This window comes from Bactrocera oleae, chromosome 2 (assembly GCF_042242935.1).
Source record: "Bactrocera oleae isolate idBacOlea1 chromosome 2, idBacOlea1, whole genome shotgun sequence".
Classification (NCBI taxonomy): Eukaryota; Metazoa; Arthropoda; class Insecta; order Diptera; family Tephritidae; genus Bactrocera; species Bactrocera oleae.
The window spans coordinates 55,754,418-55,772,207 of NC_091536.1; the positions used below are offsets into that span (position 1 = coordinate 55,754,418).

At 33.6% G+C, this 17,790-nt stretch overlaps 3 protein-coding genes across 6 annotated transcripts in view; all 3 read left to right on the plus strand.

The window, feature by feature from the left end:
• RYa-R (RYamide receptor) overlaps positions 1-17,790 on the plus strand; it is a 404,709-nt gene that overhangs the window by 171,547 nt on the left and 215,372 nt on the right. The window lies entirely within an intron of this gene.
• LOC106625309 (phospholipase A1-like) lies at positions 4,290-5,531 on the plus strand. Its single transcript, XM_070113124.1, has one exon. The coding sequence runs from the start codon at positions 4,736-4,738 to the stop codon at positions 5,279-5,281; it is 546 nt and encodes a 181-aa protein (XP_069969225.1). The 5' UTR covers positions 4,290-4,735; the 3' UTR covers positions 5,282-5,531.
• LOC106622099 (phospholipase A1 VesT1.02-like) lies at positions 16,435-17,722 on the plus strand. Its single transcript, XM_070113127.1, has 2 exons — positions 16,435-16,774; positions 16,854-17,722. Exons 1-2 carry the CDS (start codon positions 16,611-16,613, stop codon positions 17,575-17,577), a joined length of 888 nt encoding a protein of 295 aa, XP_069969228.1. The 5' UTR covers positions 16,435-16,610; the 3' UTR covers positions 17,578-17,722.

Here is a 17,790-nt window from a genome sequence, read left to right on the forward strand (position 1 = left end):
AAAAATAAAATTTTCATCGGGATTGAGAATTGAAAATCAAATGCTGAATGCTAACCTCAGGTTTAAAAAATGAAAATTTAGTTCTTAATCCAAAATTTTTGAATTAATACATTCGCAACCCCGATTATAGTATTAAAAACTGGTTAAAGCCAGATTATTCTTCAACTCTTCACTAAGTTCATTGCTGAACTTAACTTTTACTCGAAATGAATTCTGAGAAACCCAGTTATGTACTATTAAAAATCGTTTGAAGTTATGATCTTCAGTAGTATTTATATCCAAATGTACATGCCACAACAACAAGCGCTAAGTTACTTTCGCAATTTGCGCGGTTAGTAGGCGGGGAAATTATTTCGGGTGTTAACAAAACTTTGTATTAAATAAGTAAGGAAGGCTTAAGTTCGGGTGTAACCGAACATTTTATACTCTCGATATTCGCAATTATATTACAAAATCTTGCGTAAGAATTCAATATTCATTTTGAAGAAATCGAATATATTACAATCAAATTTGGTATCTTATTAACTCATATTATTTATCATAAAATGATTTAATTTAATTACTTATATTGGCCTACATACTACTACTAAGTACATGGGGGCTTTGGAAACCAATCACCCGATTTTACTTATTCAGCCATAGATACTCAGGTCCACATATTCGGTATCATGGGGCCGATTTCGTGACATTTGATGTCATATCTCACGTGACCTATTTGTATACATTTGTCTTCCGATAACTTCCCTGATGTTCGAAATGTATACTGTACAATGAAGGAAATAAGTAGAGTGTAAAAGTTTGTTTTATGGAATGTAGGCGTTGTTATTTTCCATATTTGCGCACTCCCACACTGTATTGTATTATGATGTCAATATAATGTTCTGTAAAGAATTATGTTGAAAGAAGTTCAGTATTTTTAGAGATATAGGATTTCACATAAAATTGGGGCGCCGCCCCGCCGATTGTCCAACTCTTACAGCGACCCTATACAGCCTTTCCCTATCATCTTATTTGTGAAATCTAGTGCTTCTGGGGTATTTACTTATTGTGTTATCGCAGGTATAGAAGTTTTCAATATAACCGTTATATGGGGAGTGTGTGTTACGAAGATTTTCCGGGAGCGAATTAGGTTGAAATAGTTATAATGGTTTGTGAGATATGATGCCTAGGAACATATGTAGTAAATTTCATTAAGATATCTCAAGTTTTACTCAAGCTATCGCTTGCACGTGCAGATAAGGAGACAAACGGATGAATACACAATCACCCGTAATTCAACTCGTCTCTTGATCCTGATCATGTATATATATATTACCCTATATCTAACTGAATTCATGTCTTTAACATCTTTCTAATGACATTACATTTTTTTACAGTGTACCCATCACTATTTGGTAATATACGATTATTGTTATGAGCTGATTTTACTAGCAATTAAATTTATTTTTACTGCTTCTTATTTATGTTTGTTTACATACACATTTACTAAGTTTATTATTTGTTAACTTTATCGTGATTTGTTGTAGTGCTTATAGCATGTATAGGGAGATAACCGATATCAGCACAGGGGTCTAAATTGATTTATAGTTAACATAAAAGAAATAAAACATAAGTGGTCCGATTTTTCAAGGCCAAGTTATAATAAAAACGCGGACTTACAAAATTGTTGCTTTTTAACTCAAATAAACCCAATACAAGTCAAAATCCAGTTTTGTTCGAAGCTAAATTAAGTGAGTTAGCTCTCAAGAGAATAGTTCCAGAATAGGCAAATTTAACAGTAAAGATGAGTATGAGATGTACTTTATACAAAATGAGGAAAATGTATACATTCATTGCAATGTGGCAAGTTCGTAACACAATGTCCGTTCTTTAACTTAGGTTAAATTAATTTACATCAGTTAATATACTATAAAAGAGGTCAACGCTAATATAGGCAGCTATTTATAGCTAAGTAACCATACATAATTATTTTTTTACTCTCGCAACATGTTGCTACAAAGTATAACAGTTTCGTTCCTAACGGTTGTTTGTATCACCTAAAACTAATAGAGTTACATATAGGGTTATATATATATAAATTATCAGGATGAAGGGACGAGTTGAAATACGGGTGACTGTCTGTCCGTCTGTGTGTGCAAGCTGTAACTTGAGTAAAACTTGAGATATCATTATAAAACTTTGTACACATATTTCCTGGTACCGTAAGACAGTTGGTATCGCAAATGGGCATAATCGGACCGCTGCCACGCCCACAAAACGATATTAATCAAAAACAAATAAGTTGCCATAACTAAGCTCCACAACAAGATACAATACTGTTATTTGGTATATAGTATTACATTAGGGTGGAGCATCTGCAGTTTAAATTTTTTTAAAAGTGGGCGTGGTCCCGTCGTCTTATAGGTTTAATGTGCGTATCTCCTAAAGCGCTAAAGCTATAATAATAACCCCGCCCACTCCCCATATAACGGTACTGTTAAAACCTACTAAGAGCGCGATAAATCAAGCACTAAACACACCAGGGAAATTAAATTGCATCTCTCTAATTTTAAAGTTTGCCATCTTGTGACCAAAAATTTTCTAAGTTGAACCAAAACTGCTCAAGCATCTAGGTACTGAATATGTGGACCCCAGTGCCTGTAGTTGACTTTTTACCGATAATATCGGTCAATGTGTAAGATAAACAATTGAAATTCATATAAAAAAATAAATAAATGAAACTTTCGATAATAGTTTATTTTTGTGTCAAAAATTGGTTGAATCGGATCAATCTTCCTTTAATATAAAATTTTGCCAACACCTGAAGTAATTTCTCGGGCTTTGATTCTTGCAAGTTGCGAGAGTATAAAATGTTCGGTTACACCCGAACTTGGAACTTCTTTCCCTGTTTTAAATTAGAACCTGTCGATAAACTAAAAAGTTAGCGGTAGCGATAAAATAAATTTGTTTGAAATGTGCTTTAAAACATTTCTTCTTCCATTTCTAAAAGCAACAGTTGTATACAAATATGAAAATTGATTTCTATTAGCTAACCTAATCATTCAAATGATGATGATCAGAAACTTTGATTAGCAAGCAGCGAATCGAACAAACAATACCAGAGTTTCAACTTCCTATCCTTTTTTTTTGATATTTTTACACGCAGCACCGCAGCACAGCGCCCAAAGATAACGAGCAGAGAAATGGCGCAGCGATATTTTATAGTATACACATGTATGGTTTATATAAATTTAAGAATTGTGAAAACAGATTATCTGATGGTATCTAGTCTAACATTCCTTTATGAGAAAATTGCATTATGTTTGAAGAATATATTCCTCTACTTGACGAGTTAATACCAGGTTGAAGTCGGGAGAGAAAATATTCCTAACTGAGTATAATACAAATGCAAAGGAGAAATCGTTATACGTAACGTTGTCGGAAAGTTTAAATACGCTTTAATTGCTGTAACGATAAATACTTTAATCGAATTAAGCTTAACTTATCTTTGAATATACAGGACATAAGATATTCGTTAACCGTTATTTTTATACCCTGAACAAAGTGAAGTAAGTTTGCCACGAAGTTTGTAACACCGAGAAGGGAACGTCGTAGACCCTATAAAATATATTCATAAATGATCAGCATGAAGCGCTGAGTTTTGTCTATATATACAAATTAGTTCCTCAGTTTTTAAGCTATCGATCTGAAAGTTTGCATCTGTCCTTTAGCATATAGCTGCCATACAAACTGAACGATCGAGATCAAGTACTTGTATTGAAAACTCTTTCATTTGACGAGGTCTTCTTCACGAATTTAGATCGGAATCAAGTTCTTGTAAGGAGTCTTTGTATTTGTGAAGGGTATTATAGCTTCGGTGCAACCGAAGTTAACGTTTATTCTTGTTTAATGACAATTATGCCATTCACCTTTCTCGATTACATTTCCTCTTGTTCTGTTTGTGCAAAATACTAACTTAAGTCGTTCGTTAGAAAAGCAAATTTGTGTTAATTTTATTGAATAATTTTACAACGTCGTGTCATAGTTATCACTATTCATTCAATAATAAGCAACTATTTTGCTATTATTAGTTTGTATTATATGATACACTTCAAAACACAAAAATAGTCAGGCTTCCACTTGTTATATAAAATGGTTTGAATTGATTCAAGAGTTATTAGTATTTTGTATTGACTTAACGATGAAAGTCGTAATAATTTTAGCAATCTGTGCTCTGATCGGAGGTAACTAACCGCTAGTTGTAATCAGTGCATGAAAATGTATTAATTTTATTCTTAGTTACTTCCGTACCCATTCCCGAGGAGTAACGTGTCAGTGGCGAGAATGGTTGGTATATTCCTCAAGCTGATGGCTCATTAGTTTGGGTCTCAACCGAAGAGGGGAACAAATCTTGGCTGATTTAGAGAAAAAAAGAAAAGAGGGTCGTCTTTTACCAGTACCAGTGACTTTCTACATGTACACAAATAGAAACCCGTCCAAAAGACAAAAGATTACCGAAACTGCCAAATCTATTAACAATTCTACGACGCTAGAAATCCGACGAAGTAAGATATAAACTGATTGAAAAAAGTTGTTTAGTCAGAGCTATATCGCCGGTATGAATAAGGATATTCGTGCTGCCTGGTTGGGACGATGAAAATACAATGTGATCATTGTGGATTGGACACGAGCACGTTCCGTTGACTATGCCTCCTCTGTTGTTGCTGTACCTAAGGTAGGCAAAAAGGTGGCCAGCATGATTAACTATTTGGTCGAGAACTTTGGTATGCATTTGGGTGAAACCGTAGTGATCGGTCACAGTTTGGGTGCTTATGTGGCCGGTTATGCGGGTAAGAACACTAAAAAGGGCTTGCTTCACGCCATAGTCGGTTTGTACCCCTCCCTACCACTCTTCAGTTACAACAAGCCCGACAAACGTTTGAATGCCAACGATGCTCATTATGTCGAGTCCATTCAGACCAACGGCGGTCAATTGGGTTTCCTGAAGCCAATTGGTAAGGGCGCGTTCCACCCGAACGGTGGTAAGACTCAACATAGTTGTCTCTTGGATGTAACTCGTGGCTGCAGTCATACTTGCTCTTATGTTTACTACGCTGAGGCTGTAGCTCGTGACGACTTCCCCAGCATGCATTGTGGTGATTATCAAGAAGCAGTGAAGGACAACTGTGGCAGCTCTTACAGTGGTGTGAAAATGGGTGCCGTGACAAATGCTTATATGGTGAATGGTGATTATTATGTGCCTGTACACAGCTCTTCACTTTATGGTTTTGGCTATGCTTAAAATAATTGCATAAAATTGATGATAACGACTGATTTTGTAATTAATAAGATAATATTAGGATATTAGTTAATTTTATTTATGTCTTGAGCATTTAATTTTTTCAAGTTGGCAGTAATACTCAGAGACAATTTTGTGGTATTGTGTAAGTTGTTAAGTTTAAATTCTTCCTTTACTCCTCTTTAAACACACAGCTGAGCTAAATTTACCACAGTCAGTCGAGATAAGTAAGGTATTAGGAACATTTCAAAGCGATCGATCTTTATTATTATTTATATCAAAATTTACATGTTCCTGTAATATATAGTTAAATTCTAATCTTTGATTAATCTATCAGTTAGTCCGTTCATCAGTCATGTGTTCGAGTGTACTCTTTTGAACTATTTTTCGCAATTAAGCGACGAATGCAAACTATGCGATGTGCAATAATGATTAGGTACAAGAGGACTGCTTGTTGCAAAACTATTTTTCGAATTTAGGAATAAAGTTCGACAACGAGGGATATATTGCTTGGGATTATTGTCAAGGAAATACCTTCAGGTGTAGGCAAAACTTGGTTTTAATAATGTTGCAAAAGAATTCAACACATGTTACATTAAAATTTGTGTCTTATTAACTCATTTTATATATATAGACTAAATTAGTTTTATAACAATAATTAACTGCCCTTTAGCGAAAATTAAAATTTAATATATTGTGGTGATGAGCAAACCTTCAACCAAAGGATTGGAATTTATTAATTTAGGTATATGACGCTTTAACCAAAGTCTAAACCAATTCTTTCATAGTAAGCGTTAAACCACATTTTTAAGAAAGCGTATTCACTTAATTTCACTAAAATATCACATATTTGGACCAAACAAAACGGTTTAAAGAGAGGTGGGAACTCGGAAATTACTATATGGGGTATATTGCGGGCTAGAAAAGATATGGGCTGATTGCACAAACTTTTGGCATTACTCAGGTAAACTCTACAACCTATTTTCAAGCAATTTAATAAACATATATCTCATACACTGACTGACAATTCGGCACGAGGTTTGTTAGAATAACGAAAATCTCTATTTATAGTAGACATACCATAGTCAATTTGGGTAAGTCGAGGTCCAATTTCACATTTTTTCGATATTAGACTACTTACCACTATTAGGTAGATGGGAGATGATATTAGTTCTATGGGGTCTAGGGCAAGCTCTCACCCGATTTGATCCATTTTTGGCACAATGTTGCTCCGTCATTTTTGTCACTTTCTTCTGTAAAGCCCTTCTGTTCCATCCTGGGTGTGAAATGTATTATCTCTGGCGGGTTTATTTATTGATTTGCGGCACTTTTAGTAGTTTAAACTTAACCGCAATATGGGGAGTAAGCGGGGTTATCATCCGATTACACCTATTTTTACACTGTAGTAATAGTTGCCAAAGGGATTTATCCTGTGCAAATTCGGGTGTTAAAGCTGATATGGCTTAAGAGATATATACATTAATTCAACATTTTTGAAACCACAGATGCCTCTCCCTAATGCTTGCATCTAATTGTGGAGCTTAGTTATTACAATTTTTTCATTATTTGCGTTTTGTGGGCGTTGATTAATTGTATTCTGCAGTACCAACCTTCTTACGATGCTCAGAAACGTGTGTACCAAGTTTCAGCACGATATCTCAACTTTTACTAATTTACAGTATGTACAGATAGACGGACCGGGATTTCCACTCAGTTCGTCATCCTGATTATTTAAATATATATAACCCTATAGCGATTAGTTTTAGGTGACACAAATAACCGTTAGGTTAGCAAAACAACAAGACTCTGTAGCAACATGTTGCAAGAGTATAAAAATGTTAAATTTGAGATATGATTGAACAGTAGAGTGTGCAACACAAATATTAACTCTTTAAAAATTTTAAAACAAATGGGATTGTAGTACTAGGACGCCTAAAATCATGCTAAAATTAAGTACTTGTGGAAGTTTAATAGTAGAATATAGAAGTTGGTCAGTTTTACAAAAATTAGACAAATGTCATTCAGTTTAGATTACGATCTTCTACTATACTGTAAACGGCGTTCAGTGCGTATCTGAAGTCAGTTGCGTCCGTAGTTTGTTCGTTAAATAGGGCTATGTCGTCGATGTAATCAAGGAAGGATCTCTTGATGATCCTAGGAGGCGTACGTACGTTGGCAATAATAAAGCGGTCATATGTGAAGCGAAATAGTATAAGTTGTCGAGGGTAATACCAAGAATCTTAGGCTTTCGAATTTTTATACCATTTCATGAATATGTTCGCAGTGGATTTACCATTGGCGAGTGTTAGGCTCCTAGAAGAGAAGAAGCAAGAAAGCTAACCATCTGTCAAATACATTGCCATTGAGATTGGTGGTTAAAAAGGCACCCAGTTTTTTTCGTATACTATCCGGCGAGGATAAATGCTTGTTGAGCTGCCGATTGCGTAACGTAGCAAAAAAAAAGCGGTTTTAAATTCACTGTCAGCTCAGCTCAAGGTCTGTATAGCAGATCTGTTATCAAAGTGGCTGCATATTTTCCTAAAAGAAGCCGCAATTCAGAGAAGTACATCTGTTGCTACACTGATGGCTGCCATTTTTGCTTGAAAAAAACTACAGTGGTCTGGCAATCTGAAGCAAGAGTTGATTGAGAGACCCCACCGATTCCCAGTAGCTCATTTACAGCAATATAGGACAGTCAGTGACTTCTTACACTCTTCTCAACATTGGGCTTCAATGACAGATTTCTATCAAAGAGGAGGTCAAGAAACTTCAACTTTTTGAAAAGTTGTTTCCGGGATTTTATACTTCCTTGTAAATAAAGCCAGTTCAGTTTTATTTGGATTGACAGCTAAGCCAATCCTTTTCGCTCAGATAGCTTCCACATAGAGGTATACTTATGTTAACTCATAGATGGTATTCAGGAATTTTCCTTTAACTATGTGGGTAACATCAGCTGCATAGACTTTCACCCGACAGCCTCGTCCCTCGAGTTATTTCAACAGGTAATTTACCTAAGATCCATAGTATAGGAGATAGACCCCGCCCCGCGGGGTGCCACTATTGACCTTTCGTAATGCACGCCGACTGAGAAGAGAAGACAATATACGAGATGATTGAGGTTCATTTCAACATCAAACTTATCCAGAGCACAAACGACTATTTCCGGCCACGCATTGTTGAATGCTCCCTCATTGTCGAGAAGTGCCCCCACAACGTATTCCTTGTGCAAGAGAGCTCCTCGAGCCATGACACAACGGCGTGCAGAGCAATGTCTACCGACCTGCCTTTGTTGTATGCAAATTAACTTCATTCATTTAGGAAGCGTTAAAAAAAAATATAGTTTTCCACAAACGCGAGGAAGAAATCAAATATGATAGTTTGAGTTATCCTGATGGATAACTGATCTCTTTATTACAATTTACTCTTATATTCACAATTTTCTTATTTGCTTAAGTCTTACAATAAGTGTCAGTACAATATTCGCTTATTCAGTAATTGGTTTTATTGTTTAAATTTTATGGGTGGTCTTAGCTTAATAAAAAAGAATATTACTTACTTAAATAAGCAAAGATGCTTATTATTGCTAAGTGCAAAGATACAGTTTTGTTTATAATTAGCGTAAAGCTACTGTGTGGAGGCTGCCGTTAACTCCCCCCACTCTAAGTTGAATCGTCCCCGATTCAATATAATTTTTCGATAGGTTATTTATTTTATTCAAAATAGCGTTATATGATATTTTTTGAGATTCTAAATTTTTATATCTTTATTTTATTCTATTTCTATATTTTCTATTTTTCTATATTTTCTATTTTTTTACATTTACCTTTTTTTCTGGACAAAATATCTGATAGGCAAGTATTTGTACTTTTAATTTTACAATAGGTGCTTATCATTTCTTTTTTACAATTTTTTATATTAATATATTATTTCTTGCATTTTGCAATTTCTTTGCCAATTACTAATTTACCGCCTTTTTGTGTGATTGCTCTTATTTCATAGTATTTGCAATCATTTATAATCTTTGGATACTTAACATACATAACAATTACATATGTATTTTTAATATCTTAAAGTTAGAAATGTCCATTAAATCAGTTATAGTCAATCATCCGTGTTCATTTTTAATAATATACATATATTCAAGATTTAATATTACGAGTATCTTTATGTACTATTCTATTTCTGTAGTTAATTGTAACCTTATTCCCTAAATCCTCTTTTATTACTTGTTTCTTGTATCTAGGCTTTATCTTATTTCTCTCCCCTTTTATTTTTTCATATATAACATCTCCACATAAATATGTTTTGTTAAATCAATTTTAATTTTGTCTTTCTAGCATCCTAGTTTGTGCTAATAAGAGTTTGTCTGGTAAATTATCATGAGAGACCTTATTATAAAGGACTTCGAATGGTTTCTTATCAGTTACCAAATATATAGTTTTATTGTATTTGTGAGCGGCTCTATATATTGATTTCAAAAGCTGATTAAATTATAATCTTGTTTTATACATCGTGATATTTCAATTATTGTTGAATGTACCCTCTCTATCTGACCTTTTGTGGTGCTATGGTTTGGGTTGCAGAAATAAATGTCAATCTGAAATATCTGCATCAGGGATTTAAATTGTACCGTAGTAAATCCTGGTTCATTATCAATTGTTATTCTCCTTACATTAGGGAATCCTTGTACAATAATATCTCTAACACTTTAACTTCTAAATTAATCTTATCTTCAGTTTGTTTAATGAATGTAATGAATTTTAATGATTGTGCATAAAATATATCTATGTGTATTTTTATTCCCTCCTCTTTAGGTATAGGGACCTCTCCAATAGGTATTTTTATGGGATGTCTATCATATTTCTTTTTATTACAAATTTCACAATTTCTAACGTATTCTTTAAATTGTTTATGCATTTCTGGCCAATAGTAAAAAGTTGAGATTTGTTTATCATTTTTGCCAAAGCCCCTGTGTGCTCTGTTATGAGTTTGCTCTATTATTGTTCCCTGGTCTTCTTTGTTTGGTATATCCATGAGAAAGTTGTTTGTAAATAAAAACTTGTTAGTAAATGTTTCTTTTAACTTAACCTCTATTTCATATAAGTCTTCAGGTGAACAATATATTTCAGTTACAAGATTTGGTTGGAATTCTTTTAGAATAGTCATTAAATTAAAAAAATTTTATTAAAATTAATGGTAGATTCGTGAATGGTAAAGCGACCTAAGTAGTATTTGTTGCTTGAATTGATTCAATGGTTTTTTAGTTTCTTGAATTTGTGTATTATCAGAGCACTCTGCTGAATGCTGTGTGTCCATTTCTGATGATTCATCAGTTATATTATTTAAGTTTTATCGGGATAATGCATCCGCGACTATATTAATTTTTCACGGTTTATAAATTATTTTTGGAGCATAATCCTCAATAATGGTATGCCATCTTTTAATTTTTACATTAGGATTTTTTGAAGAGACTGCGAAAGTCAAAGGTTGGTGATCTGTATGTATTTCTAAATCTGATACTCCATAAAGGTAGTTTTTTAAAGTTTTTAAGCCCAAACTATGGTATAAAGTTATTTCTCATTCGTTGCATAATTCTTTTCTGTGGAATTCAATGCTTTAGAGATAAATGTAATAGGTTTTCATATTGGCTTAATACACAACCTAGTGCATCATTTGAGGCATCGGTTGCTAATATACATTTTTTATTAAAGTCTGGTTGAGTTAATTCTACTTGATTGGTTAGTAATTGTTTTAATTTTTCAAATGCTTAAATTGCGTCCTAATCTAATCGAACTTCAATTTTTTTTGGCATATGCTGAGATACATGTCTACTTTTTCTTAATAAATGTTCGTTTAATGGTTTAGCTATTGCTGCGAAATCCTTGATAAATTTCCTATAATATCCAATCATTCTTTCCTTTTCATTATTTATTATCGACTTTTTTTCTTTCAAGTTGATCACTGCATTAATTTCTTTCAGAATTTGTATCCAATTAAAAAGTCTGCTTCTAAATTTTCGATTTCGTAAAAAATTCGTCTTTTACCAAATAGAGTAATAAAATGATAATAACGTATTATCGAAAATCCATTAATTGTTATTACTCTTTTATATATATTTAATTTGTTTTTATTCTCATAAATTCCTGATTTTATATAGCAACATGTTGCTCCCGTATTTACTAATCGTTTGTAATTTTATTTCTTAGTATAGTTAATGCAGCAAAATAGTTTTACCGCGGCTGTCCCCGAGTACCACACGTATTTTTTTTTATTGGCGTGGCAGCCTCTTTTGGACTCCTGGACGGTGGCCCGTTTAGAATTTATTAAACCACTTACGGATAGTTGCTTCGTCTCGCTCAAAAAACGGGTAATACTCACGAAGCCACTTTTTTGTATCAATAGCAAAGCATTATTTCATTAAAAAAAAATAGCGTGTCATTAAACTATTTTTTCAAAACACTTAACCTCACTCAGAATGCTATGTAACATTCCACGAATTAATTGTCGACAGGTGTAAATTCGAAATTATTTGTATATATTCAATTCTTGTGGTGCCTTCCCGGGAAGATGTCACTTACTTTTTGGATTACCTGATAACGATGGAATATGTGGGAGCTCAGCCAGATATCATAAGTCGACAAGTAGTTTTTTTGGATTCTGCTAAGATGGTTACTTATCAATCTCTTTTGACAATTGTGCTTAATACTATTCACTGTAATATTTAAAATTGACGAGTGATAGCTCACTCTCTCTCTAATTTTGAAATATAGAAAAGATTTAATCCTTTTCAATTTCTATTCGATACCCTGCTATCAAGTCCTATAGTTATAAACTACAATACTTCACAAATAATATGAGTAGCCACCGTAACTAGCCAGAGAACTAACTCATGATTTGGCTTTCAAAAATTTAAAGACGATAAAGTGATGATTTAAAAACATACTACTTATTACAGAAATGTCATTTAACAAAACATAACAGCGGGGGATAGTCTTAAGCCATTTTATTAAAATGTTTAAGTAAAGAGCTTGTTCAGAAAATTCTAGAAGATAGCAGAAAGTAATGTTCACTTATCTCAAAGAAACGTAACTCAAAATTAATTTTTTTTATATCGAACATATATTTATTCATTAACAATATATATAATATATATACAGCTATATCAAACATCATATCCTTAATTAAATGCGAACCCATAGGAAGCAGTGCTGAGTACGGATGCACATAAATCTCCAGCCACCATAGTAGCGTTAGTAACAGCACCCAATTCCACACACTGTATGAGACATCGCAACTCTTATTTACAGCCTCATGTTCTTAAAATTGTCGGTCGTCACAGTTTCGGTGTAGTAGAGTCAAATCGAGACCGCAACCAGGTTGACTCTTACTACCATTCGTATAGGAGGCACCTTTACCAATTATAATCCTCACTAATTATAATATTAAGAAAATAAATAAATTTAAATCGAATAAAAAATAAATTAAAGTTTTTATTATCTTGTATGTATATATTCTACTTTTAGAAAGTTCGTAATACATTTGGGTGAAATAGGAAGAATACCAGGACCACAAACTACTAGGCATATTTCGAAACTAGAGCAGGTGCTCTAATACCTTTCTATTGGCAACATATGATCAATAAAATGATTTCCGTTCCGCGGTTTGTATACCGTATTTCACCTAACGTAAAGTCATTTGAATGATGTGAGTCAATGTCTTCCCATATAGCCATACACTCACTCAATATTGATTTCTTTGAAACAGATTGAGAATCCATATTTGTGAGAACTTAAGGCTCGGATACGTGCAAATAAAGCACTTCCATATTTACATGGTAACATGGTGAGAAGTGAACATTATGCCTATTGGAGGAAGCTATCAAAACCCCTTTTCCAAACATTTACATCTATACTTACTCCTTTGCACTTATAGAACTTTATTTCTTCTTCTAAATTTAAAATAAAATTAAGGAATTTATTTATATTTTGTGGGAAGTTGATTTAATTTTGAAGGGTTAAGTGGAAAATTGCTTCTTGGCGAATTATAACTTGATTACCCATATTCTTCAAAAACTAAAAATTATAGCCTAAATATAAGGAATAGCTTACTAATCCAATCTGCAAAGATACATATTATTTCCCCAAATGTATTTATATCTCGATAGATTTAAGAAATATAATCATTATCTCCTTCCTTTTTTAACGACAAGAATTCTTTTACAGTGTACTTAGCACGTTTTTGCAACATATTGTAATAAGCTAATTTTACTAACAATTAACTTTATTTACACCGTTTATTATTTATGTTTGTTTACATACGTATTTACTAAGTTTATGATTTGTTTAATTTATTGTAGTGTGTATAGCGAATAGGCCCAAAAGTAATTGGGTAATTATTATAGAAACGCTACGCACTTTTGAAGACATAGAAATCAATGAGGTAATGCATGAAAGAACAGAACGTTGACGTAGCTGATAGTAAAGGATGATTTGTTTGGAGGTTCTTTAATTTTTAAATAAACAAACACAGAAATTTTAAAGAAAATGGGGAATATTTATTATCATTTGATAAAGCATTATTTATCTTTTATTTTTTCAAGATAATCTCTTTTGAATATTGAATGCGCGGCTACGTCTCGGTGATCCATCCATTGGGTCCAATTTTCGATGACTCGTTCGAGCATTTCGACTGGTAACTGATGAATGACAAGCGTGATGTTTTGAATGCCTGAATCGAGCGGGATTGTCCGCATAGACTTTAGACTTTACATATCCCCACAAGGAAAAGTCTAACGGGATGATATCACACGATCTTGGTGGCAAATCGACCGACCCAAAATTGAAATTATCCGCTCAACGAAGTTTTCTCTTAATAAACGCCATTGACGGTTACGTTCTGACGGGCATCATTTTTGAAGAAATATGGACCGATCCACAGACCACACCGTTGTTTGAATAAACAGCTCTTGAGATTCTTCAGGTTCCTCTTCGTCCCAAATGCGGCAAGTTTTCTTGTTTACATACCCATTGATCTCATCGATGAAAAAAATTTGGCTCTAAAACACATTCTTTACGGAACGTGAATTTTCGTAATAAAGTTGAACGATTTGTAAACGTTATTCAGGCGTAAGTCTCTCCATGAAGAAAAGCCAAACAATATTAAACAAGACTAAGATGACAGATTGACACAACTCATGCGTAATCTGTTTAAAAACAGTCCAAAAACAGGCCTCTACTTGGGTTACCCGTTATATTAAAAATTATTTCAGCTCGCAGAAATTTTTATTTTTTATTTGAAGTGCTTGGGGTATAAGACGAAAATAGTATTCAAGTGTGCAAAATAATAACACTTATAAACTCGTAGTAGATTTATTAAGTTACTAAAAAGTTACTTACTTAAAATGCTAAATAAAAATTAATGGGGTCTCAATTGATTTATATTTAACATTAAAGAGATTAAATAAAAGTGGTAAATTTATGAGGGCAAGCCGATTTTTCAAGGCTAATTTGTACTAATTTGTTGCGTCCTAACCCGCATTGTGTTGGTGGTAATGTACTTACATATCTTACAAATTTTTGAAGCGTTGCTATTAACTTGAAATGAAGTAAACACCGGCCAAAATCAACCCATTTTAGCCCAAAAATAGGTAAATTATAAAACGGTTTTGTTCAAGAGAATAATTCCAGAAATGGCAAATTTAACAGTAAGGACGAGTATGAGAGGTACTTTATTCAAAGTACTTAGTACGTAACAAAATGTTCATTCTTTAACTTAGGTTAAATTAGTTTACTTCAGGTAATGTTCTATAAAAGAGGTCAACGCTAATATGCCTAGATATTTATATCTAACCCTCGGCATGAATTAGAAACCGCTGACAATACTCAAATATCTTAAACAGTTAACGGAAGGGATAAAATAAAACTTTTTGAAATGTACTTTAAAAACTTTCTTCTGAAAGTCTCCAAAATAGTTTTATTAATTTTATCTAGGCTGTTCGAAATATGTTGCCATTGTGTCTTCAGTGTGATCGTTGTAAAAGAAAAAGTTGTGGAAAAACAATGAAACTCGATTTTGAATACCTAAAGTCATCATTCGAATGTTAAAAAGATTCATTTATTTTAAATCGATGCACTTAAAATTAACATAAAACGTAATAAATTGCCTAGGACGATTTGATAATGTTAGATGTCTCTATTTATTTTTCATTCCGTTACCTCTTTTAGCTTGCACTGGCTAAAAAAAAGCTTAGCTGTCTTCGATTCAAAACCGTTAGTGAGCTGCGAATTGAACAAACCATAACAGCGTTTTAACTTCCTTACATTTTGATATTTTTACATGTAATTTTTAACAAAAGCACAGCGCCCAAAGATAGCGACCCGATAAATGGCGAAGTTTTATTGGTAGTATATATGCGTTTATATATATTAATAACTGTTAAAACAAATGATACGATGATCTTCCAATCTGAATTCATTTGTTAGAAAATTGCATTATGTTTGCAGAATATACTTAAAATCGGAAGGGAAATTGTTTCAAATTGAATATACATAATACAACTGTAAAGAAACATTCGTTCTACGAAACGTTATCGGAAAGTTTAAAGACGCTTTAATTGTTGTATCGATGAATAATGTTATCGAACTTTGAATATAAAGGACATAAGACATTCGTTAATAGTTAGTTTTCAAAGATTGAATGACATACGAAATATGCCATTCCCCTTTCTTGATTACATATTCTCTTTTTCTGTCTGTGTAATATACTAATTTATCCGTTAGAAATATTAAACCCTAATGCAACTGGAATAATTAAAATTCTGATTAATTAAGAATTACCGTATATTTCTAGTAACTTATGTATATTCGTAATAATACGCTTCGGCAAAGCTAATCGATATTTCGTTAAAAAAGCAAATTTGTATCATTTTTATTTTATATTTTTACAACGTCGTGTCAAAGTTATCGCTATTCATTTTAATCAACATTATGCAACTATTTTGCTACTATTATTGTAGTTTGTATTTTCTGATACACTTCAAAACACAAAAATAGTCAGGTTTCCACTTGTTATATAAATTGGTTTGGATTGATTCAAGAGTTATTAGTATTTGCTATTGACTTAACAATGAAAGTCGTAATATTTTTAGCAATCTGTGCTCTGATTGGAGGTAACTAACCGTTAGTTGTAATCAGTGCATGAAAATGTATTAACCTAATTCTTAGTTACTTCCGTATCCATTCCCGAGGAGGAACGTGTCAGTGGTGAGAATGGTTGGTATGTTCCTCAAGTTGATGGCTTATTGGTTTGGGTGTCTACCGAGGAGGGTGAACAAATGTTAGCAGATTTAGAGAAGAAAGAAGAAATAGAGGGCCGCCTTTTACCAGTACCAGTGACTTTCTACCTTTCCAGGAATAGCAACTCGTCTAAAGAACAAAGTATTAATGAAACTATCAAATCCATTACCGATTCCGGCTTCGATGCTAGCAATCCAACGAGGTACGATATACATTGGTAGAAAAGTGTTTTAAAAAGCTGGTGATACTAAGTACATAAGTAAAACCTCTAAATTCTACAGATTTATTATACACGGTTGGGCTCAGAGCTACACCGCCGGTATGAATACGGATATTCGTTCTGCTTGGTTGGGACGTGGAAATTACAATGTGATCCTTGTCGATTGGGTACGTGCACGTTCCGTTGATTATGTGTCTTCTGTTGTTGCTATATCAAGGACTGGAGAAAAGGTGGCCAGTATGATAAACTATTTGGTCGAGAACTTTGGTATGAGATTAGATGAAACCGAAGTGATTGGTCACAGCTTGGGTGCTCATGTGGCCGGTTATGCGGGTAAGAACACTAAAAATGGCTTGCTTCACGCCATAATCGGTTTGGACCCCGCCCTACCACTCTTCAGTTACGATAAAAACGACAAACGTTTGAATGCCACCGATGCTCATTATGTGGAGTCCATTCAGACCAACGGCGGTCAATTAGGTTTCCTGAAGCCAATTGGTAAGGGCGCTTTCTACCCGAACGGTGGTATGAGGCAACCTGGTTGTGTTTTGGATCTAATTGGTAGCTGCAGTCATGGTCGCTCCACCGCTTACTACGCCGAGGCTGTGGCACGTGATGACTTCCCCAGCATGCATTGTGTTGATTATCAAGAAGCGGTGAAGGATAACTGTGGCAGCTCTTATAGTGGTGTGAAAATGGGAGCAGTGACAAATGCTTATATGGTGAATGGTGAATATTATGTGCCCGTACATAGCTCTTCACCTTATGGTTTCGGGTGCGCTTAAAATAACTACGCATATAGTGATGATAATGACTAATGAGAGGGGGAAGTCGGAAATCACTATATAGGGTATATTGGGGGCATAAAAGGTCTGTGCTGATTGCACAAATTTTTGTCATTACTCAGGTATATTTGAAAACATACTTTAAAGCAATTTTCTAAATAAAGTTTGGGTAGCTTGTTATGAGTTTCACATATTTTCATCATTAAACTAAAG

Coding starts and splice junctions, on each gene's coding strand:
- LOC106625309 (XM_070113124.1), top strand. CDS start 4,736: ATGATTAACTATTTGGTCGAGAACTTTGGTATGCATTTGGGTGAAACC.
- LOC106622099 (XM_070113127.1), top strand. CDS start 16,611: ATGTTAGCAGATTTAGAGAAGAAAGAAGAAATAGAGGGCCGCCTTTTA. Junction 16,775..16,853: donor GATGCTAGCAATCCAACGAG/GTACGATATACA, acceptor TAAATTCTACAG/ATTTATTATACACGGTTGGG.